The following is a 25,818-nucleotide window of genomic DNA, read 5'->3' as shown; positions in this document are numbered from 1 at the left end:
TGTCACTGCATACAAAAAACAATCGTCTTCTTTGTTTTCGCTCAGCATCTGGAACTCGTAGCTGGTGAGAATGCTGGCTGATGGTGATTTGCCGCTAGTCGATTGACTGCAGCTTGCTCTTGAGAATACACGCAGAATTTGTTGTTTAAAAATATGTAAATTTCTTCATTTTGTTAGCCGAAATGTAGGTAGCAAGCGTGAGTGTATAATTGAATTTGACAAATCCGACCAGCGTTAGCACCGTTAGCTCGGGAATTTGTTTAAAAAAGAAGAACATAGACAAATATCCAGATATCAATGTGGATAAGTTTGTTTTCTTCATAAGTGATTTATTTGATATCGGATGTAAATTGCATTAATTCCGGCTAGAATTGTTAAATCCACTGTTATTAATTTTATAAGTACTCAATTTCATTGCACTCAGCTCGGACGAAACCATCCCACATTCCTTGTTCTTCTTCACAACTTGAAACTGCTGCTTTAGCGACCTTACAGCATGGCATAGACAGCAGACGAGCACACCAATGGAAATCACTACAACCAATGTCCAAGACAGTGCCAAGTTGACCAAATCTGATGTTCTTTCGACTTCACGTTGAGCCGCCCTTCTCGCTGAGGAGTACACGAAGACATTCCGGAAGGAACAACTGCACGGTTGATCGTACTCGAAGTAAACCATTCCATAGCCGGGATGCTCAACGTTGGAGCGTTTGGGCAGGGATTGATTGTCAAAGTTGTCCACGTCCTGGAACAGGATCCGGCCACGCTTCAGATGCGTTTTGTTGAAGAAATTACACGCGTACAGCTCAAAGATCCCTGGGAATTCTTCGCTGAAGCTTGTGGTGTTATCGAAAATTATGTGCGCCATGTCCCAGATGATTCCTGGTGGAGGTTTCAGGGTTGATGTGGCGCTTTGGCAGCTGACGGTGAAATTCAGCGAGTTGACCCGATAGTCAACGAAAACATCCAGACAGGGTCCGTGGCGGTGCATTTGTTCGTACCAGTTGAACGGACTGTGGCCGTGGTTGTCCGGTACCATTGCGACTATTTTGGCTCTCATCCGGATTGGGTACCGGGCTCGTGGTCCCAGAAAACAAAACGGATCGTTTTTATGGTTGAGAAGGGCCGTACAGCTGCTTGTAAGGGCAATCAGTAAGCCGAACACGGTCCTCGGCTTCATGTCTGGCAAAGTACTGTTTCTGCAATACTACCTGATATTGATTCCAGAAGTTTGAAAAAGTTTTTTTCGTCGGTAGGTAACTTCAACGTCATTAGAAAGAAGTGAAGAAGTTTGACGACTAGAATGGTTGCCTTAATCAATTGGTTTTGATTCCACGTAGACATCACCTGCCAGCTTAGGGCACGAGCAGCATGCAATCAATAACAAAGCAAAGACAACCCCAACAATGATTATTACAAAATTGAAAAAATCATCAATCCATTTATCATCTTCCGTTTCTTCACCATCAAACGACATCACGAATTCGTTCCGGAAGCTGCACTGGCACGGTTCGTCGTACTCAAAGTACACCCTGTCGAACCCTTCTTCTTTCCTGAACAACTTATCAAACTGTTCCTTCGTCTGTACCATGAACGATCCTCTTCTCGTGGCATTTCCGTCCACATTGGTACAAGCATTCAAAATGAACAACCCGTTTGAGTAATTCGACAGTGCCATCGACATCGATTCCCACGGCCCTCCGGTCGTGGCCACAGTCCTGCCACTAACTCCATGGCACGCAACGGTAACGTTGAACTCGCGCAGGTCGTACGTCAAGTGCATGTCGATGCAGTTCCCGTACTGTTCCATTCCGTCGAAGGAGTTGAACGCCGAGTGACCCTCGTTGTCGAACACCATGAAGATGAGCTTGGCGGCCACGACACGCACCGGAAACTTGGGCGGCCCGTACTGATTGATGCAGGCTCCGGACAGCGGTTCATTCAGCACGGCACTGCTCCAACGAAGAAGCGGGAAGAGCGCGAGTACGGAGCGAAGCAGAACCTTTGTCATTATTGCTTGACCAGGAAGTGACGTTTGCTTCCGGGAGTTTGGCGGTATTATTAGACATTTGGTTTCCGGTTAATGGTTGCCGGTTGTGAAATGGTTGAAGGATACTGCGTTGTTAAAGTTTTGTCATAACTTTCTGAAACAACAATTTCAGTGGATTCCCCTGTACTTTGGATGTATTTTAAGCACGCTCATTAGTAAAAATAGGTATTATTAGGGCAAGCAGTAACATAACCCTAAGCAAACGTCAAATCAGTACATTTTCGGAAAAAGATCCGGATGCAATTTTGTATGGTTTGACATTTGCGGGGAAAGTCGAAAAACTGTAAACAAATCACTTCCTGTCATTTTTCTAACCTCAAAAACGAGTCGTCGTATAGAGCTTTATGACGTTTCGCGTACGCACATTAGCGCACCATTTGATTTTGCTGGCCGGACAAAATTTAACCTCTATCTTTTTCGTATACGTACACGCAATACATGCCACGTAAGAAGACTCTATTACTCCCAATTAGGATTAAGCCGTGACGTCATTTGACAGCTAATGTGAACAAATGCGCACACGCACCCACATTTTAAAGAGACACACACGGCAAAAATGTAAACAGTGCACGCGAGCTGTCAAATTCCTAACCTAAAAACCGAGTCGGCGTAAAACTCCCAATTCTATCCCATCAAACAGGACCGAACTGTGTGGCCACTTGCTGCAGCTGGCCACCGATCCGGACCTCGCCATCTGTCAAATGTTCGAGCCGCTGATCTTCCAGATCATACACTACCTAACGCAACCGTCCAAGATCACCCAAAAGGGAACGGAAGTGCTGGCGTCCTGTCTCATGGAGTCCATCTCGCATCCGAGCGATACCGGAGTCCGCGATCTGGCGGCTCGCTGCATTCGTGAATTTCTCCTATGGACCATCAAGCAGACACCGGCCGGGCAGCAGCCCACGGTGTCCAGCTCGTCGGCTGTGAATCTGTCGGTGATACTGGAGCAGCTGCGCACGTACAGCATGGACAGCAATCCCCATCGACGTCAGGGTGCGGCGCTGGCGTTCAACAACATCTACCGAATACTGCGCGAAGAGGAACCCCAAATCGAGCGAAGCTGGCTTGATTTGTACTACGTGTTCAGCATGAACTACGTCATGACCGAGGAATTTGACAGTTCGGCTACCAATCTGGAGCAGATTTCCGCAACCATCGATCATCTGGTACGTGTGCTGGTCGAGAGGAACGACCTGTTCAATCGTCCAAACCCGTCCAGAGTGGTTCCCAGTGCATTCGGTGGTAGGTTGTTAAAGGACCTGGTTCGGTGGCTGTTTGGACAGTGTAGTTCCCGCGAGGAAAGCTATCGGCACAAGTGTATGGAAGTGTTTCCAAAGCTGGCGAAAGCGGTTGCGGGATGTGCTACCGAGCGTGCTTTCATCCAACAGTACCTAGAGGATCGAACCATCCTGGATATCTGCGATCATGTCAACGTTATCCAAGGTATCGCCAAAACGCCCACTCTTCAGTTCATTGTCGATGAAAACCTCCCGATGATCGCCAACATCTACCTCTGGCTGGAATACTTCATCTCCACGTTGGACATGTACTGCTGGCTACTCAAGGGATCCCTACTGCAGAATCCCAGCTGGTTCATGGAAAACTCCAATCTGTTCGCAGCCATCCGGTTCTTCATCTCCCTCGTAGCGAGTGCGACCATGTTCAACTTGATGCTGCTCGTTCGGCCCGAGTTCGTCGACGAGAGCCAAACCAGCGTCGAGTTCCGCATTTGCGTCGACAAAATCATCAAGTTCAACCTGCTAAAGTGCACAATCACCGTACGTATCGTCGACTTGCTCAGCTGGATCATGCACCAAAGCTACTACAGCAGCGTCCCGGAGAACTTTTGGGAGCAGCCTCAAGTGGCCGCTTTCTTGATCGATCTGATCTTTGAGCCCCAAAAGATGGGATTCGATTTCAAGTCGTGCCAGGACACGATCGCGGAATATCCCAAACGCATCGAGCACTTGCTGGATAGAGTGGAATGCTTCGAGAACCTACAATTTAGAGAGATGGTATACGAGAAGATCTCGGACAAGCTGACGTTCACCTACCAGGAGCTTTCCGAACGACTGGAGCGTCTGCTGAAGCTGGAAACAATTGGCTTGGAAGACAACAACAACGCAAAGGGAGTTCTAACAATCGCCAAGCGTTACGAATCGTACCAACAGTACTTCAGCCTAGAAACCAAGAGTTCGCTCCGGACAATCTCCGAGCGAATCCTGGAAACCATTTTCGATGCTCTGAAGGAGCAGCGACTGGGCGAGTGGTTCCAAATTCCGTTGACACCCTCACTGAAACGATTCGCTACTGTTGTGCTCAAGATTGTTTTCAAGTTTATGTCAACGCAAGCATTGGACCCGCTGATTGATCTTCTTCTCAGCAAGGTCGAGCTGCGACTGTTCCAGCAAAGCGGAAGCTCCGTTCTTCACGGGGAACACTTCGTGACCACGTTCGAGGAAGCAGTCTTCGAGTTTGTGCTGGACCAGTTCCCGACCAGTTTCGAGAAGTTGCTCCAACGCTTGGACGCAGCGAACTTTTCCGTAATTGTCAAGCTGCTGTGCAGCTTCCTGGAGTTCAACTACCAGAGAAAGCGGTCGGATATTCCCGTGTTGAAAACGGTCACCGAAGCCATGCTGGACAAGTGGACCGTGATACTGCAACGTGCCCAAACCTTGGAGAATAAGTTCGCCGCTGTGGATCTCCAGCTGATCGAGCTAATGTCCTGCATAGCGATGGTCAGCCCAAACCCGCTAGGTCAAATAGAGCGAAAAGCGACAGGACTCCAGCCGTGGCTTCTGAACCTGATCGGCAACAGTCAAATCACCCTAGAGCTCAAATCGAAAGCAGTGTTCCTGCTTCCAACTCTGGTAGGAGACACGGACTTTGACAGCGCCCCAGTTTCGGACGCTTTACAGAGCCTGCAGAATCAACACTTTCCGCTTCGCTCGTCCGAGTTTACGCCGAACAGCGTCGAGCGAATCAGCTTCGAGAACTGCCTCGTCGGACTGCTGGATGCGATGGTCGTTTCCAGGTCACCGGTCCTGCTGAAGGCGATCATCAACGCTACAGCGGCAGACGGTGAACACATTGCCGAGGCGAAAATTCGAAGCGCGCTTGGTGACTACATGAAACCACAAAACAGCAACCAGCAATGCTACAACTTGAAGCTAATCTTCGGCAAGTTTTGTGATGAATCGCTGGAACCGTTCATCCGGTTGACGGTGCTGAAGCGGTTCCTGATAAGCGGGCTGCGAATGTGCAGCTTCGAAGCTCTCTCGACGTTCTACAAGAGCAACATCAAGAAAATCAACGACATGATTCGCAGCAACTACGGACAGTTTGGATCCGGTTGGGAAGCAGAGCAGGCGCTCATCAACAGATTCGGTGGATATCAGCTGATTGAGCTGTACGTGGCAGTTCTACCCCGAGACGTGATTCTTTCCGATGACTGTCCGGTTGCGAAAACACTTTACGGAGAAGGTAAAACTCCAGGCAACAAGATGATCACTGACTTTACCAAAAAAGCGTACGCCGCGCGCTCGGAAGTGTTCCTTACGCCGGACTCACCAACGGCGGAACTGTTCAGAAAGTATCAATGCGCCGCCTACCGGACACTAGCGGCAATCATCAGCAACACCAAAGATGACCTTCAGCTGTACAATGTGCTGCTGTTCCGGGAGAACGGTGATAAAAACGAGTTCATCTGGCGAAAGCTGATCAACTGCTCGGAGAACCATCTGTACGACGGATTCGGCCAAGAGCTGGAAGAGTACCCGAAGATTAAGGACAAGCTAGTGTCGATAAGGCGGTTGACGGCTGTATCTGCTTCAAACTCAAAGCGCTTCAAGTACATCCAGATGACCAGTGTTTTCGAATCTTCGCTCAGCCAAGACGTCACCAAGTTGGACTTGAACTACTCGGTAGTGCGAACTACGCAGGAAGCATCCACCGTGCAAGCGGACGAATTCAGTCAACAGCTGGCTCGCAAGACCACCATAGCGTTGGAACGCTCCAAGGTTAACGATCACGAGGTGATGGCCACGATTTGTGCCGTCATCCAGCACATGCACGAGAACAAGATCACGCCCACTCCGGAAGGGGATCGGGTCGTCCCACCGCCGTGGATAAAATTTCTAGCCGCTTCACTGCGCGATCAACAGCAGCACAAGAACGTCCGGCTGTTCCTAGCCAAGGTGATCGACAACTGTCGAACCTGGTTGAAACCGTACGCAGCGACGCTGATTCCACCGCTAATGCAGGTCATCGTGGACGAATGCATCACAACGCAGCTGAACACGTTCGTAACCGACCTGTACGCACTGATCCTCGAGTGGAGTGACGCATTTCAACCGTCAAGCTGCGACGAGATCAGTCTCGCATCCGGACTGGTGCGATTCCTGATGAGAAATTGCTTCCACGCTCGTCGAGAAGTGTTCCGGCTAAACTTGGAGTTGGCTAAAAATTTGATCGAACGCTGGAAGGCGGTTGTCAGCGTGCCGGTTCAGCTGCTGTACGACATGATCGGCCCAACCCAGGATCCAGAATCGGCGCAAAATCTGTGCGGATTGCAGTTGAATGCGATCGTGATGGCTAATGGGTTGGTACCGTGGACGGAAACGTCAAAGTTTGATTTTGTTCGAGCGATCTTTCGGTGCTTGGACTCGGAGAAGGTGGCCGTCTATCGACCTGCGTCGGAACTGTTGGGTATGTGCCTGGGCCATCTGTACCCAGCCGGAGAGGAGAAGGAGGACGAGCGCTATCAGAATGAATTTCTTGCTAAATTAGTCGCGATGCGAAAGCGGCTGGAGAAAAAGTTTATGGACGTGGTGTACGGAATCCATAAGGCGTTCCCGGCGATCGTGGATTCGTTTTTGGCGATCATCACTCATGCCATTCCGACTGCAAGTGGTGCTTCGAAGAAAATCCTTCTGGAAATGTTGCTGTCTCGCGTTGAAGTGTACAAAGAGCAGGTGCACCGAGAGCTGATTTCGCTAGATTTGAAGGGTATGCTCAAAGATCGTAGCTACCAACTGCTAGCGTTACACTTGATCAACAAGTCCCTCGCGTTAATGTCGGCGGAAAACCTTGAAGATGTAATAGATAGTGTGATTCTCCTAACCAGCAACGACCAGTCCGATGTTCGTGATGTTATTTACGAGATAATGATCTTCATCTACGAGAACTCGCAAGCATCGTTGTCGGACGCAGCGAAACAAAAGCTACGCAAAGCACTACTGACCGGCCTCACCGACGCTGATCAAACGCTGCAAAACCACATCTTCGACTTCTGGACGGATCAGTCTCGCTTTCCTCAGGATATTGACGCTCGGTTCCAGCGCATACTCGAAGATCTTTACGAGCCTTCGCAGGAGATGAACTTTCTCGGCTACGCAACGCACATACTTTTGGACACGGCGGTACGCAATCCGGAGTCCAAGCGTAGGATCTTCCAGCACGAGTACGAAGCGGACGTCAAGCTGAAGGAGTACACGATCGACACGCACTGGCGCCAGCGGAACTCCTTCGCATCGGCTCCACTGTTTGTGGAATCCCAGCAGCGGTTCCTGCTGGCAGGTGATGGATCCCAGATGGAACGAAGGATTCGAGCTACGCAGTTCTCCAACGAGGCGAACATGTTTGAGCCAACGCAAGACCCCACGACCATGACGCAGTCAGCGGCCAGTTTCACGCTGCCAACGCAGAACTCTCTTCTGTTTGAGATTAATCCTCCGATGCTGGATCGACGCTCGAAGCGTGTCGTTGCTGCGGCGAGTTCCGGCGCAAGTCCAAAATCGTACGACAGTCTTCGACGGCGCATCCTGAAGGACAAGGAACGATCGAGTCGCGATCAGGCGCTTCGTGCGATCGAGCGACACAGCTACGAAGCGGTGCGGAAGGTCGAAAGTCACAAGATGAAGCAGGGAGAAGTGGTTCTGTACCGGCGGTACCGAATTGGAGATTTCCCCGACCTGCTTATCAACAGTCTGGCTCTGCTTTTGCCGCTGCAAGCACTTTGTAGGAGAGATCCTCCGCTTGCGCGGCAGGTCTTCGTGGAAGTGTTTAGTGGCATCTTGGACGAGTGGGATCAAACGGAGCGGGACTCGGGGGAAGCCATCGATGCGATCAATCAGGCTATTCAGAAAATATTTGGCGAAACCAAGAGCTGTGATCCGAACCTATTTGGAGCGTTGATAGAGGTTGTGATGAGCCGACCGAAGCAGTTTGATTTGAAAGCTGATTCTGTTGCGACGGTAGCTAGCGGTGCAAACATGATGAACATGGGAGTGCTTTATCTGGAGAACAAGCTGCACGAGTACGACTTTCCGGATCAATCGATTGTTTCGCGATCTTCGTCGGTGACGATGGAAGCGATTCACTGGATCAAGCTAGCAGAGCTGTATCACGGCTTGAGTGAGTACGACGTGCTGGGAGACATCTTTTCCCACAAAATGGACAGCGATACGAGGCTGAAGGAAGCGATCGAGCTGGAAAGCAAGGGCTTCTTCTACAAGGCTCGTGAGCTGTACCACCGGATGTTGCTGGAGAACCAAAGCCGGATTGCGGAGAACAACTTTTGCTTCCAGTCGTACTATAACTGCTTCGAGCAGATGGGAATGTGGGAAGATTTGGTTCCGATTCTGGAGCAGCAGCTGGACGGCAGTGCCGAGGAGTTCTGGACGGACGAATGGAACATGGAGAACATGCTTCCCAAGTATGTACATGCCAATACGAGGCTGAATCTGTCCGGAGATGAACGGGGACGAGGATTCATAACCCTGCTTGACGCTTGGATGCGTGTCCCGGACCGAAAGGACCATCTGAAGACCAACTTTGGCGAGGAAATTTCCATGCTGCAACTGGCTAGTGGAGAGTACGCCAAAGCTAAGCTGTACTCGGATCAAGTGTTGCTACAGTTTCTCGAAGAGTGGAGTTATCTGGATGTGCTGTCGGATAAGCTACGAATCCGGAAGCTGCTCGACATACGCAAAGTGTCCGAAGTTCACACGCTGGGCGTTCTACTGGGTGATTCTTTGCAAGAGAAGCGCATCAAGAAGCTGGTCGCGAGTTGGGAGAACTCGCATCCGACCGCATCCGACTCACCGGTCATCTGGGACACCCTGCTTGCGTACCGGAAGTTTGCTCTGAACAAGCTGGAAACCCAGCTGGAGGCTTCCACCGACGATCGCTTGCTGGGGACGAACTTTGTTAGCCAGCTGACGGACGCCCTGTTCGCAACGGAACTGCGCCTGCTGGACGCTTCGTTCGAGCAGAACAATCTACGATTCGCACGGAAGGTCATCAAACGACTAGACATGGTAGCGGACGAGCAGAGCGAGCGTGGCTTCCGGTGGCGAATCGCGCAGAACAAGTGGCGCAGGATTTCCGAACTGGAAAGCGGTAACGTACAGCGGATGGTAGCGAACTTCAAGCGTATCAAGGGCGTCGTTGATGACGAAGGATTGCAGCGGTACCGTGCGGTGAGGGTGGAAGGACTGCACGAACTGTTCCGAGCGGGAGAGGATCTGCGGGAGGTGCTAGCGGGAGCGGTGGAGGTTAACACTGACGAGCTGAAACGGCTGCTTGAGTACGAAGGATCAGGTACGGGTTCAGTTGGGATCTTGGGCAGTGAGAAGAACTGATGTTTTGGTTTTACAGATTTAGACACTGCGCTTGGATCGTTCTCGCTGGATTGTCTTCAGAAGTCGGTTGAGATTGCGAATACTGGGCTATTGGACATCAGCGATGATCATGCTCACGAGACTTCACTGCTGGCAGATTGTCACTACAGGTTGGCGCAGTTTTGCTACGACGTACTGGAGAAGCAACCGCTTGGCGAGGTACGTTCCGTAACGAATGTTACAAGTTACTGTACTGATACCTCTTCCCTTTTCAGACCCTAAACCACGAACGTCACCTCATCACGTCGCTGCTAGCGTCCATGCAGTTCGGTTCCAAGCCAGCACGCCAGCTGTTTCCCGTTCTGTTACAGTTGCCCAACCTGCAGGACGGATCGCTACACCGGTGCTTCATCGATGCCAGCGGACTCGTGCCGGAGTGGATGTTTTTGCGGTGGATTCCGCAGTTGCTCTCGTACGTTGACTTCTACCAGGATTCCTTCCTAGAAAGCATCCTACTGCGGCTTGCCGCCAGCTATCCGATGGCGTTGTACTATCCAGCCAAGTTTGCCCACGGAGAGTGTACGAAGCGGTTTCCGGAGCGGACGATGGGATCGTTCGCCTGCCGGTTGATGCGACTGCTGGAGTTTCCCCGGTTGGACCGGTTTGTGCAGGAACTCTCTCAGGTCGTGGTTCCGTGTATGAAGGTGTCCAACATGGCGTCGGATCTCGCCAGAAAGCTGTCCGCCGGTTCGAATTTAACGGGTGAGCAGTACCGAACAACTGTGTTGGAGTCGATGAAGGAAGCATTTCCGGAATCTGTACGTGGGATTGGTAGGGAACACGAAAAAGTGATTTCGTTCAAGTCGGAGTGGAAGAAGCTGCTGAATTTTGATCCTGAACGTCAAATCGCCGATATTTGGAAGTTTATTGAGCACATCCGTATGGAAATGGAGAAGCTCGTGCCAAGGCACAGCACACTGGAACTACGAAGATACTCACCGTGGTTGGCCGAGTATCACTTCAACGACCGGGAAGAAATGCTGGAGCTACCTGGCCAGTACAACGTTGACCACAAACCGAACGTGGTGAATCACATCAAGATCGTAAAGGTCCACAACCAGCTAGAGATGTTCAAAACCTTACGGAAGCCGCTGCGAGTTCAAATCAACGGTAGCGATGGGAAATCCTACGACTTCCTGGTCAAGTACGGCGAAGATCTTCGCCAGGATCAGCGCATTCAGCAGCTGCTCGGAACCATCTCGAACCAGATGTCGTTGGACCAGCACTGCAAGGAACATCAACTGTCGGTTCGAACGTACGAAGTGGTTCCAATAAGGTCCAACTTTGGCATTCTTGGTTGGATTCCGAACACTTCGTCGATCAAAAGCATCGCGGTACGCTCGATGGTGCGGTTCAACACGGCAGGAGACGTCACGGACACGATCAACCGAGAGTACAACCAGTTTCTGCTGCAGACTTCGGGCTCAACTCCGGAAAGACGACCCGGGTTGACGTTGCTCTATGGGAAAACGGCGTCTGCGTGCACTCCCGAGAAGGTAGGTTCAATGTTAACTTTGTTAAAATTTTGTCAAGAAATTTTAAGCTCTACAATTTTGTCGAAGATTGCAACACGATTCGAGTTAACATGAACTTTCTACAGCCGACTCCTAAACTGATTTTGTTCAAAATTGGCACAGATGCTTATTTTTAATTACAGAAGGAATCGAGCCAGGGAGTGTCCCTACAAAGTTTTTTTGTCCCCTTATTCCCTTATATTTTATGAATAAGTAAAATTTCAAAAATTCTTCAATTTTTACATTTTAAAAATCTGAAATTCTTAAATCCGAAAATTTAGTGCTTTAAAAATTTAAAAATTCCAAATTTTTAGGCACAGTCATTTTCAAAAATTCTTAAAAAATTTAATCCAAAATTCTATAACATTTTTTTTTGAAAGTGTGAAAACTTTCAAAAATTCTGTTTCAATGTCTTTAATTCTAAATTAGGTGAAATTGGGTCATTGATTTTTTTTTTTAATTTGTGTGACTCTATCACACCCCCGAACCCAATGTTACCCTTGATGACGGTTCTAAAGTTCTGAAATTTCGAAATTCTACAAAATTTATGTAATTGTTAAATTCTTAAATTCTCAAAATTTTAAAATACTAAATTTAAAAATCTAAAATTACTGTTAGATGGCAACCGCCAATCCGCAACCTGGCAACGCCACGTTGATCAACGATCAACAGATCGTAGTAACCTTGTGTTAGGCTCAACTTAACTTTTTCATTCCCTTTCAAGACCTAGTTAAATAAAGATCGTTCTTTGAAGAAGCACCGCCTTTCAGGTTATGGGCCCAGATTACGTTCAAGAAGATTGAAGTTTTCTGAAAAAAAAATCCTTGGCGGAAGCGGAAGATGGCTGAAGAAAAGGTCTGGCTCCTGAAAGGGAAGAACTACGGGAACTGGAAGTTCCGCATGGAGGTCCTGCTTGAGGACAAGGGTCTGCTGAACTGCGTTAAAGCGCCCTTGGACCTGGCGGGTCTGGCGGAGTTGGAATCGGACTCGGCGAACGAGAAGCAGAGGAAGCGAGCGCTGCGGGTGGAACGGGTGGCCAAGGATCGAAGCTGCCGAAACCTGCTGGTCAACCGAATCGCTGAGGACCAGCTCGACCACGTGAAGGATGCGCGAACGGCCAAGGAGACCTGGGACGCGCTGCGCGACGTGTTCGAGCGCGTCGGGATCGCGGGGAAGCTCTTCTTGAAGAAGCAGTTTCAAGAGCTACGATTGGCCGAAGGAGGCGATGTTCCGGCGTTCTTGCAGCGATTTGAGAAGGTGCTACGCGAACTGAAGGCGGCCGGAGTCAAGCTGGAAAAGGAAGATGTCGTTTGCCAACTGCTGTTGGCTATCCCACGATCGTTCAACGCGCTTATCACAGCGGTGGAGACGATCGAGCCAAAGGACTTGACGCTCGAGTACGTCAAGAAAAGGATCCTGGACGAGCAGGTCAAGCGGAACGCGCAAGCTGCCCCGGATGATCAATGTGAAGGCGAGTCGGGTGAGTCTACGTTCGCCAGCAAGAGACGGGAGATAAGGTGTTTTGAATGCGGCCGGTCCGGTCACAAGCTAGCAGATTGTCCCAATGAACGCCCGAACGGAAGGGAACCGGTAGACGAGTCTGGATTCAGGTCCGGTAAGTCCACTCGAAACGCGAGAAGTAGAGCCAATGTGACGTACGAAAACGAAATCGCGTTTGGTGTTGCTACGGACAACGTTGGAGCTTCGACGTCGCCTGCTGTGATGGGCCTGGTACCTGTATTCTGGAGCAACGGTACACTTGGTGCAAGACAAGTCTCTCTTTGAGGAGCTGCGACCGCTGAATCGAGAGGTGCGGATTGCCGTGGCCGAGTCTGGCCAATCGCTATTAGCAGAATCGGTCGGCACTGTACGAGTGACGATGCTTGTCAAGGGAAAGTGGCTGCCGGCAATGGTCAACGATGTATTGTACGTGCCCGAGCTTCGATGCAACCTGTTTTCTGTTCGACGGCTTGAAGACGTTGGGATGGCTGTAAAGTTCGTCGGTGAAAAGGTGTCCATCGAGAAGGGAAAGCGTGTGGTCGGCAGTGGACGCCGATCTGGACAGCTGTACGCGTTGGACGTTTTCCGCCGAGATGGTGCTGTTGGCGGTGGCATCCATGCTACTGCAATGATGGCTTGGAAGCCGAAACCGCAAAGCCGCTTGAGCCAAGACAAGGAACCTGTTGATGAAGAATCGGTTGAGGAGGAGACGGCTGCTAATGTTCAAGATGGCGAGAGCGTACAAGAGCTCACCGCTGGTCTGGCTGGACGACAGCTCGGCATTGCGAAGCTGACGGAAGACAAGGACGAGGAAGGACTTTCCGGAGCGCTCCCTTCGCAACCAGAACGTGGCCACTGCCTAGCAGGAGGGTCCACGAGGCGCAGCGAATGGGAGCGCGAAACCTCGGGTAAGTTCCTTGACTGTTGCATGCTTTTTGGCAGAAATACTGCTGGTGGACAATTTACAGATTTCACCGAGGGCTCTGACGACGAATTGATGTCCTGTGTACGGAACATAGAGGCAGTTGCGAAGAACCTGTAGTTAGCGACTGATGGCTCGAAGCGGCGTTCTGGCTGGATCCACTGGAAGAAGACCAGGTTCGTGCCAAAGCCGCTGGAGGAGAACATCGTCGATTGGCAGAAGATTTCAAGTTCGAGAAAGACGAAACCGGCAACGTGGACCGGTTCAATTTGCACTTGTTGGAGAAAAGCTGCTCACAAGGACATGGCTTCGATTACGAAGGAACGAACACACCGGTGACCAAAATGCAGTCGTACGTTTACTGTTTGCGTTGGCAAATTATGTAGCGTTCCGGTCAGTTCGGATTGTGCGTTTGAGCGGGGATGTTAGATGGCAACCGCCAATCCGCAACCTGGCAACGCCACGTTGATCAACGATCAACAGATCGTAGTAACCTTGTGTTAGGCTCAACTAAACTTTTTCATTCCCTTTCAAGACCTAGTTAAATAAAGATCGTTCTTTGAAGAAGCACCGCCTTTCAATTACAATATTACAAACATCAAAATTCTGAAATTCAAAATAACAATAAGGCAATTTTTAATTCAACAGCATAAAACGAACTGAAAAATTCTTTTTTTTACATTTTAAAAATCTAAAATTCTAAAATCCAAAAATTCAATGATTAAAAAAAATAAAAATACATTTTACATTCTAAGATTTTACAAAACTAAAATCCTTAAATTCTGGCATTTTTGAATTTTAAAATTCTAGTATTCTTAATTCTCAAATGTATAAATGCCATAAAATTCAATGGCTCAAAAAAGTAAGAATTCCTCGATTCCAAAGTTGGAATCATTAGTTATAAAAAAACCCTTAACCCTCTACTGCCCAAATTTTTTTCGATCTTTTTTTATTTTTCCCTTGTTAAGGAGTTCATTTTGAGCAACTTTTGTTCTACGAAAAACTTTATAGGAGCGGCCGTGGCTGACTGGTTACGGTGTTCGCTTTCTAAGCGAATGGTCCTGGGCTCGATTCCCATCTGCTCCCAACGAGAAAGTATAGGAAATATTAATCTTGAAACACTGAACATGAACGAAAAATCAAAGTCGCCCGAGTCGGGGTTCGATCCCCCGTCCTTTGGATTGGTAAGCAAAAATGCTAACCACTAGGCCATCACGGCTTGGTGAGCGACGCCTGGAATTAGGAATACTGTTACTATCAAACAATATACGCGCTGGGTCCTTGTCCATTTGACAAGGGTTCGGAAGTTCTAAATAACGTTTGAACCCGATTGGTGCAAACGTTCTTCAGGGCGGGGCTTGTCGATAAAAGCTGAGGGACCTCACGCTCGGCTAGCCAGCGTAGAAATGGGTCACCGAAGCTCGGCAGAGCTAACACCTTCCAAATGCCTATGCGAGTTATTTGTATGTATAGAATGAAGATCTATAAATACATGGAAACAACTCAATTTGTAAGAAGCGACCGCGTGGTCCCGTTTGGTTGGTTGCACACACACACACACACACACACACACACACACTTTTGTTCTACGAAAAACTTTACTTCTCTTGTTTTATGGTTTTCTTGTTTCTTTTTTAGTATTTTAATTTGCATTTATCTTTTTTAATTTATGTTTGTTTTTTTTTTTGGTAGTATTTAGCCTATTCTATCACCTCCTATCATTACATTTTGCCTATCTAATTTTTTCATGCTTTTGTAGGCCCTTTTTAAATTTTTTGCTTGTTTTTCACATTTTTGGTTATGAAATGGCACCATTATTATTTAAATTGTAAATAAATGCGTAGAGGCATAGTCTGGGACACTAGAAAAATTACTGCATACTTCTTTTTACTTAAAATATAGGAAATGTTAGTAAAAAACAAAGCCAAAGTTGTTGACCCCTCAAAAAATGACATTTTTAAAAACATTGGTGTCGTGACTTTCGCCCGATTTCCTTCGAATTTCTTTTATTTCGGACACAAATAATAACGCACGTCTTTTCATGCCCAAACAAAACACACGACTGATTTATTTCTCGTTTTCTCACGCACACATTCTCAACTTCTCTCTCGGCTGACCTGCTCTCTCATTACTCTCATGAACGCTCTCTCTTCTCACTCTCTCTCTTCTCTGCCACACTCATTCACTACATCCTCGTTCTTTCCTACTCTAAAAATTCAATCATTTATTCAGATTAACATCAGCTTGGTGATCCTTTTATGCGGAAAATTCAGCTCATCTCAGAATTCGGCTTCAGCAGATGCTTCTCCGGTATCCTTGATCGTGACACATATCAGCCAGAACCCCAACGTCAACGTGGTTACCTGCAATTAAAGAAATAAAAAACGACAACTTGGAAAGCTATCGTGTAATTAATTGATTGAATAATACACCTGGAAATAAACCCTTCAATTTTCCCAGAAATTCTATTAGGAGCTCTGATTCAAGTCGTGTAGGTTACAAGCCTATCGTTTCTTAAATCATCACATCAAAAAGATTGAAAATCTAAACAATTCCTATAAAATTCCTAAAATTGTTTTGCTTCATCTTCCCTGAATCCAATCATAACCTTAAATTTAAGTTTTGCAAGTGATGCCTATCGATTCTTAAACCATCACTTTAACAATATTGAAATTTGAAAACAATTTTCCAACTTCCTAAACATCGATAAAATTTACCTCTTATTAAATCATCCCTGAATTCCAATCATGAGCATGAATTTAAACCTGTCTATTCATAAATCATTTCTCAAAGATATCTAAAAAAAAAAACTCTTCTCAAACTTTTCTAACAATCGATAATATTTATCTATTAATAGATCTTCCCTGAATCCAATTATAAACTCAAATTTTAGTCGTGTAGGTTACAAGCCTATTGTCTGTTAAATCATCACTTCAGCTTGTTCAGCAATCGATAATATAGCAATATACGAATTCCAATCATTGTCGAGCCCAATTTTCCATGAATTTTGAATATTTCGGACATAAAAATAAGCTCTAAATTAGGTCGTGTAGGTTATGAGCCTATCGATTCTTAAACCATAACTTTAACAATATTAAAATCTGAAAATTTCATTCCTAACTTCCCCAACAATCGATATTTATCTTTTAAAATCCAAACATGAGCTCAAATTTAAGCCGTGTAGGTTATAAGCCTATCGATTCTTAAATCATCACTTCAAAAAGATTGAAACTTCGTTAAAAATGACATACTTTTCCAACAATCGATTATATTTATCTTTCAATATAACTCCCCGAATCAAATCATTAACTCAAGTTTAAGTTTTAGCCTATCGCAATCACCACTTCAATAGATTGGAAATCTTAGCAATTTCTTACCCAGCTTGTTCAACAACCGATAATATACAAATATATGAATTCCAATCATTGTCGTGACTTTCGCCCGATTTTCTATTTATTTTGAATATTTTGGACAAAAAATAAGCTCAAATTTAGGTAGTTAAGGTTATGAGTCAATCGATTTCAATTTATTTCTCCAACAATATTGAAAATCTGATTTTTTTTTTTAATTCCAACTTCTCCAACAATCGATAAAATTTATCTTTTACTAAATCTTCTCTGAAATCCAATCATAAAGTCAATTTAAATCCTACAGGTTATGAGCCTATCTATTCTTTAACCATCACTTCAACAGTATTGGAAATTTGAAGAAAGAAAAAAAACTTTTCCAACAATCGAAAATATTTATTTCTACTATACCTTCCTTGAATCCAATCATGAGCTCAAATTTAAGTAATGCAGGTTATGAGCCTATCATTTCTAAAACTATCACGTTAAAAGATTGAAGATGTGAAAAATCTTTTACCAACTTTAATAAATCGATATAATTTATGTTATACTATCTTCCCGGAAATCCAGTCATGAGCTCTAATTTAAGTCATGTAGGTGATTTAAAATTCTACCCTCTCATGGAATTCACGCTAAAAGACTCCCACATCGAAGTTTTATAATCACAAAAACTCAAGCCAAAAGCTCAAACATCCACGCGCTACCCTTTAGGGTACTCAAGCCCAGAGATTTGTCCTTCACTCTCTAACCTCACATGGGACTCAAGGTAAAAAATATATCATCTTCCATGCTCTACCCTCGCAGGGATTCAAGCCCACAAACTCAAAAATTACGCTCTACCCTCACAGGGGACTCAAGCTAAAAAAAACTACAGCAATCACGCTTTACCCTCTCAGGGGACTTAAGCTCACAAACTCCAATAGTCATGCTCTACCCTCACAAGGGACTCAAGCTCAAAACTCCATCAAATACACTCTACCCTCACAGGAGACTCAAGCTAAAAAAAAAAAATCATCATCCAGGCTCTACCCTCGCAGGGGACTCAAAGCTCAAAGATTCATCTACCAGGCTCTTACCTCGCAGGAGACTAAAGCTAAAACATTCAATATCCACGCTCTACCCTCACAGGGGATTCAAGCTAAAAAAATCATTTTCCATGCTCTACCCTCGCTGGGGGCTCAAGTTTAAATATTTATGATCCACGCTCTACCCTCACAGGGGACCCAAGCTCAAAACTCAAAATATCACGCTCTACCACAGGGGATTCAAGCCCAAAAACTCTAACAATCACAGCTCTACCCTCACAGGGGACTCAAGGTCAAAGTTTTTTATAATCACGCTCTACCCTCTCAGGGGACTCAAGCTCAAAAACTCCAACAATCACGCTCTACCCTCACAGGGGACTCAAGCTCAAAACTCCAACAATCACGCTCTACCCTCACAGGGGATTCAAGCTCAAAAACTCTAACAATCATAATCATCTTCCATGCTCTACCCTCACAGGGGACTCAAGCTCAAAAACTCCAAAAATCATGCTCTACTCTCACAGGGAACTCAAGTTCAAAACTCAAAATATCACGCTCTACCCTCACAGGGGATTCAAGCTCAAAAACTCTAACAATCATAATCATCTTCCATGCTCTACCCTCACAGGGGACTCAAGCTCAAAAACTCCAAAAATCATGCTCTACTCTCACAGGGAACTCAAGTTCAAAACTCAAAATATCACGCTCTACCCTCACAGGGGACTCAAGTTCAAAACTCAAAATATCACGCTCTACCCTCACAGGGGATTCAAGCTCAAAACTCCAATAATCACACTCTACTCTCACAGGAAATTCAAGCTCAAAAACTCTAACATTCATAATCATCTTCCATGCTCTACCCTCTCAGAGGACTCAAGCTCAAAACTCCAACAATCACGCTCTACCCTCTCAGGGAACTCAAGCTCAAAACTCCAACAATCACGCTCTACCCTCACAGGGGACCCAAGCTCAAACTCAAAATATCACGCTCTACCCTCACAGGGGATTCAAGCTCAAAAACTCTAACAATCATAATCATCTTCCATGCTCTACCCTCACAGGGGACTCAAGCTCAATAACTTCAACAATCACGCTCTACCCTCTCAGGGACTCAAGTTCAAAAACTCAAAAAAACACGCTCTACCCTCTCAGGGGACTCAAGCTCAAAACTCCAAAAAATCACGCTCTACCCTCTCAGAAGACTCAAGCTCGAAACTTAATAAATCACGCTCTACCCTCACAGGGGACTCAAGCTCAATAACTTCAACAATCACGCTCTACCCTCTCAGGGGACTCAAGCTCAAAAACTCCAACAATCACGCTCTACCCTCACAGGGGACTCAAGCTCAAAACTCCAAAAATCACGCTCTACCTTCACAGGGGACTCAAGCTCAAAGTTTTTATAATCACGCTCTACCCTCTCAGGGAACTCAAGCTCAAAACTCCAGCAATCACGCTCTACCCTCTCAGGGGACTCAAGCTCAAAACTCCAAAAATCACGCTCTAACATCACAGGGGACTCAAGCTCAAAGTTTTTATAATCACGCTCTACCCTCTCAGGGGACTCAAGCTCAAAACTCCAGCAATCACGCTCTACCCTCTCAGGGGACTCAAGCTCAAAACTCCAAAAATCACGCTCTAACATCACAGGGGACTCAAGCTCAAAGTTTTTATAATCACGCTCTACCCTCTCAGGGGACTCAAGCTCAAAACTCCAGCAATCACGCTCTACCCTCTCAGGGGACTCAAGCTCAAAACTCCAACAATCACGCTCTACCCTCTCAGGGGACTCAAGCTCAAAAACTCCAACAATCACGCTCTACCCTCACAGGGTACTCAAGCTCAAAACTCCAAAAATCACGCTCTTCCCTCACAGGGGACTCAAGCTCAAAGTTTTTATAATCACGCTCTACCCTCTCAGGGGACTCAAGCTCAAAACTCCAGCAATCACGCTCTACCCTCTCAGGGGACTCAAGCTCAAAAACTCCAAAAATCACGCTCTACCCTCACAGGGGATTCAAGTTCAAAACTTCAACAATCACGCTCTACCCTCACAGGGGACCCAAGCTCAAACTCAAAATATCACGCTCTACCCTCACAGGGGATTCAAGCTCAAAAACTCTAACAATCATAATCATCTTCCATGCTCTACCTTCACAGGGGACTCAAGCTCAAAACTCAAAATATCACGCTCTACCCTCACAGGGGACTCAAGCTCAAAACTCCAACAATCACGCTCTACCCTCTCAGGGGACTCAAGCTCAAAAACTCCAAAAATCACGCTCTACCCTCACAGGGGACTCAAGCTCAAAACTCCAAAAATCACGCTCTACCCTCACAGGGGACTCAAGCTCAAAGTTTTTATAATCACGCTCTACCCTCTCAGGGGACTCAAGCTCAAAACTCCAGAAATCACGCTCTACCCTCTCAGGGGACTCAAGCTCAAAAACTCCAACAATCACGCTCTACCCTCACAGGGGACTCAAGCTCAATAACTTCAACAATCACGCTCTACCCTCACAGGGGACTTAAGCTCGAAACTCCTACAATCACGCTTTACACTCAAAATCAGAAGTATCCCTCAAAAGGATACTTCCTATCCTTTTTTCAAGTTCAAAACTCCAAAAATCACGCTCTACCCTCTCAGGGGACTCAAGCTCGAAACTTCAAAAATCACGCTCTACCCTCAAAGCAGTCTAAACATTATGCGAAAACACCACATAAAGCACTTTAAATTACCAAGATCAAATCTTAACTACGTTAATCTTGTTGTGAAACAGCAACAACATTCAACAAAAGTATTATTCGAACTTAACTCTTCAATTCCAGCACCGGTACTACAAAAATCGAAAATTCCGTCCAACATCAGCCCGACATCGGTCCGACAGTAAAGTGATTTCTATATAAAAACTTCGTGAAAAACTGGCCCACATTTATCTGTACTTTGTTCGTCTTACCTTAGCGGGGAAACGCTTCCACACAGATGACGTTTTTTTTCTCCTTTTCACTCTTTTCTTCCGGGGGCTACTGTAATTTTTTAGCAAACAGAACCACCAAAACACAGCTCAAGAAAAAAACAAAAATCGCCACTCTGTCATTTCCCACAACACAGTTCTGTTGCAACCTCTCTGCCACCATGGTCACAAGAGTCAGATTTTCAACACTGTTGCCAAGATAACACCGTCGCCATCATGTCGTACGGCAAACAAATTTCTTCAAAACAACCCAAACACAGCTGAAGGAAGTGAAAAATTGCCACTCCGTAATTCCACACAACAAAGCTCGGCTGCAAATTTTCTGCTACCACCAAGGTCAAACAAAACCGACGCCATCATGGCTGCTGCCGCTGCTGCCACTGCAAAAACATTTCGCCTAGCAAAACGCCAAAATTCACTCTTTTTTCGTTGTTTTCACAAAATTACGCTACACACTCGCGATGGGAGCAATTGCTGCGCCAATGTCGTGACTTTCGCCCGATTTCCTTCGAATTTCTTTTATTTCGGACACAAATAATAACGCACGTCTTTTCATGCCCAAACAAAACACACGACTGATTTATTTCTCGTTTTCTCACGCACACATTCTCAACTTCTCTCTCGGCTGACCTGCTCTCTCATTACTCTCATGAACGCTCTCTCTTCTCACTCTCTCTCTTCTCTGCCACACTCATTCACTACAATTGGTAAAGTCACAAGTAAAACTTCCAACCCATAAATTTTCTAAAATTTGAAGAGCTCTTCTTTCCAATGCTTTTTAAAGATAAAAAATTGTTTGAAAAATGGATTTTTGGCGAATATTTAGATCGAAGCCCGTCTAAAGGCGGGATTAGGTTGTAGAAGGTTAAATTCAAATGTTTCAAAATATTTAAAAATCCAATGCAAATTTCTAAAATTCATGTTTTTTTTATTTCTTATGTCCTAGAATTGTGAAATTTTAAAATTCGTCAATTCTAGAGATTTTAACATGTCCTACTATATATTATGTTACATATTATAAATGCTATGGGATTTCATTTTTTTTTTTTTTTAAGATAAAGATTGGCATGTTCAGCATCATTTAATTCTAAATTCTAAAATTCTTGATTCTAAAATTTAAACATTCCAAAATCCAACTATATTGCTAAATTTCATAAAAATAAAAATTTAATTTCAATATTCCAAATTCAAAAATTGCAGGCCAAGTGCGAATGATGCTGATGATACCTCTTCAGTTGACGCTCAGGCGAGGAACATCCTGGAAGGAGCGTCACTGACTACGTCCGTAGTCCTGTTAGATCATACTTGATCAAGACAGTATAGCTCTGGTTCCTTGCAAGTGTCCTATTTTCTTACCTCCACGTTGGCTTGGTTTTCATGATGACCTAGCTGGTGGCCTGTGGAAACGGATCGTAAACCTTTGACCAAAGTCAAAGTCGAGACGGCTAAAAGAAAGGGGCGCGACAATGTGGGAAAGGGAAGTAATTTGTGATTGTAGACGATATTGTTTTGATTCGCAGTATGTTGAGTCAACTGCTGTGGATGTACCTGAAACATCGCACAACGGGGTTTCTCTTCTCTTCATTATCAGCTACCACCTATCTTCTGTTTATTTTGTTTCACTGATTTTCTAACGCGGCTTCTGTTTACTATCCTCCATTTGATTTCGATTTTACTCATTTGATTCTCTTATTTCTCAACGCTTTTTCACTCTATTTTACCAATTGATGCTGCTGTAACATACTTTCTGCTTTCCCTTAATTTGGCAGCGATGTCAATTTTGTTATCATCTGCCTTTTCTTTATTTATCTATTTGAATAATTTTTCATTTGCCCTATAAATTGCCCTCAATACAATCTAAGCTTGTTTGTTATCTCTATTTATTAATTATTGTTAATTTCTTTATCTACTTCATAAATTACTATCTTTCTTTTACTATTGATTCTTCAAATAGTATATTTCTTTCACTGTCCATTGTTTTCAATCTTCACCCTTTTCTTCAAACAAATGAGGTTCGAGCCCTTACTCAATTTTTGGAGTGATCAAAGAATTAACACAAATATTACTATTGTACTTTTGAAAAACTTTTATAAAATGCTTAGGACCAAAAGTTGTAACAAAACACCGCGACAAAAGAAATAGCAACATAAAAACACGACTCAACACTAGGAAAGATTTCAGGAGAAAACAAAACACAGTAAAATAACAACTAGTTTTTGAATTCAAACTAAAAATAAAACAGTTTTTGCTTTAATGAAAGTTGATAGGCACACTATAAATGGTTAGGCGCTTATACTTACATCAAACCCTACGTAATGTACCACCCCCGGCCGAGTTAAAATGCGTAACCGGAAAAGAAGGTGTGCATGCCTGGCACGAACACTCAAAGCGTGTTCTAGCGTGCTGCTCGTACTGACTCAGAGCAAGGGTGAGATGTAGGTGTAAGGGCAGTGCGTGTTCGTCGGGAACCTGGTGCATAAGATCGGTCAAGGCCCGTTCTTACACTGAAAATTGCGAATTGCGAATATTCCAAATTCAAAAATTGAACAGTACAAAATATCTAAAGATCCAATTGAACTCATTCTCGAGTGATCAACTACCTTCTCCCGTTACAGATCATGCTAAAGTTCAACGAGCTGCGCTACAAAATCAAAGAGGACGCCCTCAAGCGTGCCCTGTTCGAGATGGCCGTTTCGCCGGAGTCCTTCTTCAACCTGCGCGCCAACTTTGCGCGCAGCCTCGTGGCGATGAACGTGGCCTGTTGGATCCTCGGCATCGGCGATCGACACACCTCGAACGTGCTGATCGATCGCAGCAACGGTCGGCTGGCCGGCGTTGACTTTGGCATTGCGTTCGGAGCGGGAGCGCGCGATCAGCCGATTCCGGAGATGGTTCCGTTCCGGCTGACGCCGCAGTTTGTCAGCGTGATGGAACCGATGCGAACGGCTGGCCTGATGCACAAATGTTCGGTGTACACGCTGGCTTGTCTGCGCAGCTCGCGCAAGTTGCTCAAGTCGTGTTTGGAGGTGTTTGTGCGTGAGCCCACGCTGGACTGGTTGGAGGCTGCCCGGTATCGGTTCCAGCAGGATGAAAACAAGGCAGCGTTTGCGTGGGATCCTCAGACTAGGATAAACATTGCCATACGGAAGCTGAACGGAGCGAATCCGAAGGTGCTCGTGGCGGAAGAGTTGCGGCTGGGGCAGGTCGCGCAGAATCCGGAATTTTTGGCGGGCTATTTGAAGCTGCTGCAGGTGAGCGTGCCGAATTTGGCGGAGGGGAATTTGTCCGTTGAGCAGCAGGTCGAGTGCTTGCTGCAGATGGCCACTAGCGGGTCGATTTTGGGAATTGCTTACGCCGGGTGGTTCCCGTGGTTCTAAGGTATTTATCGTGTTATTTTGGTTATTAAACGTATCTTGTTATTCAAACTCTGAAGCATTTCGTAATTAGGAAAGAAATTTCATTAGGCAAAGATTTCTTCACAGTTTCCCTAACTTGCTAAGTGCTCGTTGAGTAACATGGCGAGTAGTTTGTTGAATTTCATTGAACTCCACATTCATCGTTTAGTCGTCAGCAAGACAGCACCATGTTAATCCTTGTCGTCTTCGTCGGAGTTTCACTCCACACCGTAGAAGCCCTGATCGGCCCGATCGACGATCGACCCTGTTCGGAGATCACCAACGACCTGGATCCAGCGGTAACATTCCAAAAGCAAGGCCGAGTCTTGGCGATGGTATTCGATGACCACGGGCACAGTCCGTTCAACTTTTACGACCAAATGCCGAACGACGGCGGCTGCATCCAGGTGACGGTCAGCGTGAGCCGCCAGGTGCTGAACGTTACGGTGGCCTGCGAGGGAACCGAGGATTCCGCGGCGCAAGACTTGGTTTGTCCCACGTGGAAGGGCACCCAGCCACAGTGGCGAGCGTCCAACGTGGCAGTGCGCAGCCTGCTGGATCATCTGACCGTCGACGGGTGCATCGAGATTAATGCAACGCACAAGATTTACGGCAGCTTGCAGGTCCGCGAGCCGGTCATGACCAAGAAGAAGGTAGTTTCGCGCCCTGGTGCGATTGAGTTTAGCGAGCAAAGGCAGTGCAGGTGTCGCTTCCGGAACGAGTTTGTGATGGACTTGAGTGACGGCGCGAACGTGGAGCGAGGTTCTTTGAGCTATTGCTACTGGCAATGGAACAGGCAGAGTTGGGTCGTGATTTACGTCTCGAGCGTGGTTGGGCTATTTTCGATCGGACTGTCCGCTTACGTGGTAATTCGTTTGGCGCTTTGGAGGATCAAAGCTAGATATCGTAATGAGAATGGGTGTGGGATGTTTTAGGTTGTGAGTTCCTCTCTCAATTTTCCTTTCTTTGGAAAAGCACTGATTGTTGAGTTCTTTGCAGACACATTTTTTTTTATTTTTTATTTATTTTAAATTAAATATATCTTTATTGAACATTCTAATAATAATTTCTGAAGCCTGGAGGTGATGTATTCTCTGCAACTTTTTGCCGCTGATTCAACGGCAATGGCTGCAGATTTGGAACCACTCGAGCAGATCCCGCTCCTGGCGACGCCAAATCAGGAAAATCCACGTCCGTGAATGCTGGCGGTGTTTTGCGACGATTTGGTTGGTGCCTCGTCGTCGCTTGCTGCCGATTTTTTTCAAACTCAGCTCGTTTTGGGCAGCTCCGATTCTTGGTCGAATGGTCGCCACCGCAATTGAAGCATTTGGCTTCAATGTTTTCGTTGATTGTGTTGCAAGCTTGAGTTTTGTGTTCACTTCCGCAGGTTGCACAACGACTCTTG

The 25,818-nt window shown here is 46.1% G+C and overlaps 1 protein-coding gene across 1 annotated transcript in view; it reads left to right on the top strand.

The window, feature by feature from the left end:
- Window positions 1–24,443, top strand: part of LOC6039136 (DNA-dependent protein kinase catalytic subunit) — a 29,491-nt gene extending 5,048 nt beyond the window's left edge. The window contains exons 5-8 of the mRNA XM_038266010.1: window positions 2,691–9,655; window positions 9,713–9,894; window positions 9,951–11,231; window positions 23,634–24,443. Of these exons, the coding sequence (XP_038121938.1) occupies window positions 2,691–9,655; window positions 9,713–9,894; window positions 9,951–11,231; window positions 23,634–24,395 (9,190 nt within the window). The 3' untranslated portion in view covers window positions 24,396–24,443. The remainder of the gene's footprint in view (window positions 1–2,690; window positions 9,656–9,712; window positions 9,895–9,950; window positions 11,232–23,633) is intronic.
- Window positions 24,444–25,818: the final 1,375 nt, after the last annotated feature.

This window comes from Culex quinquefasciatus, chromosome 3 (assembly GCF_015732765.1).
Source record: "Culex quinquefasciatus strain JHB chromosome 3, VPISU_Cqui_1.0_pri_paternal, whole genome shotgun sequence".
NCBI lineage: Eukaryota > Metazoa > Arthropoda > Insecta > Diptera > Culicidae > Culex > Culex quinquefasciatus.
The sequence above is the reverse complement of the archived record's forward strand: the minus strand, read 5'-3'. Positions and strand labels throughout refer to the sequence as shown.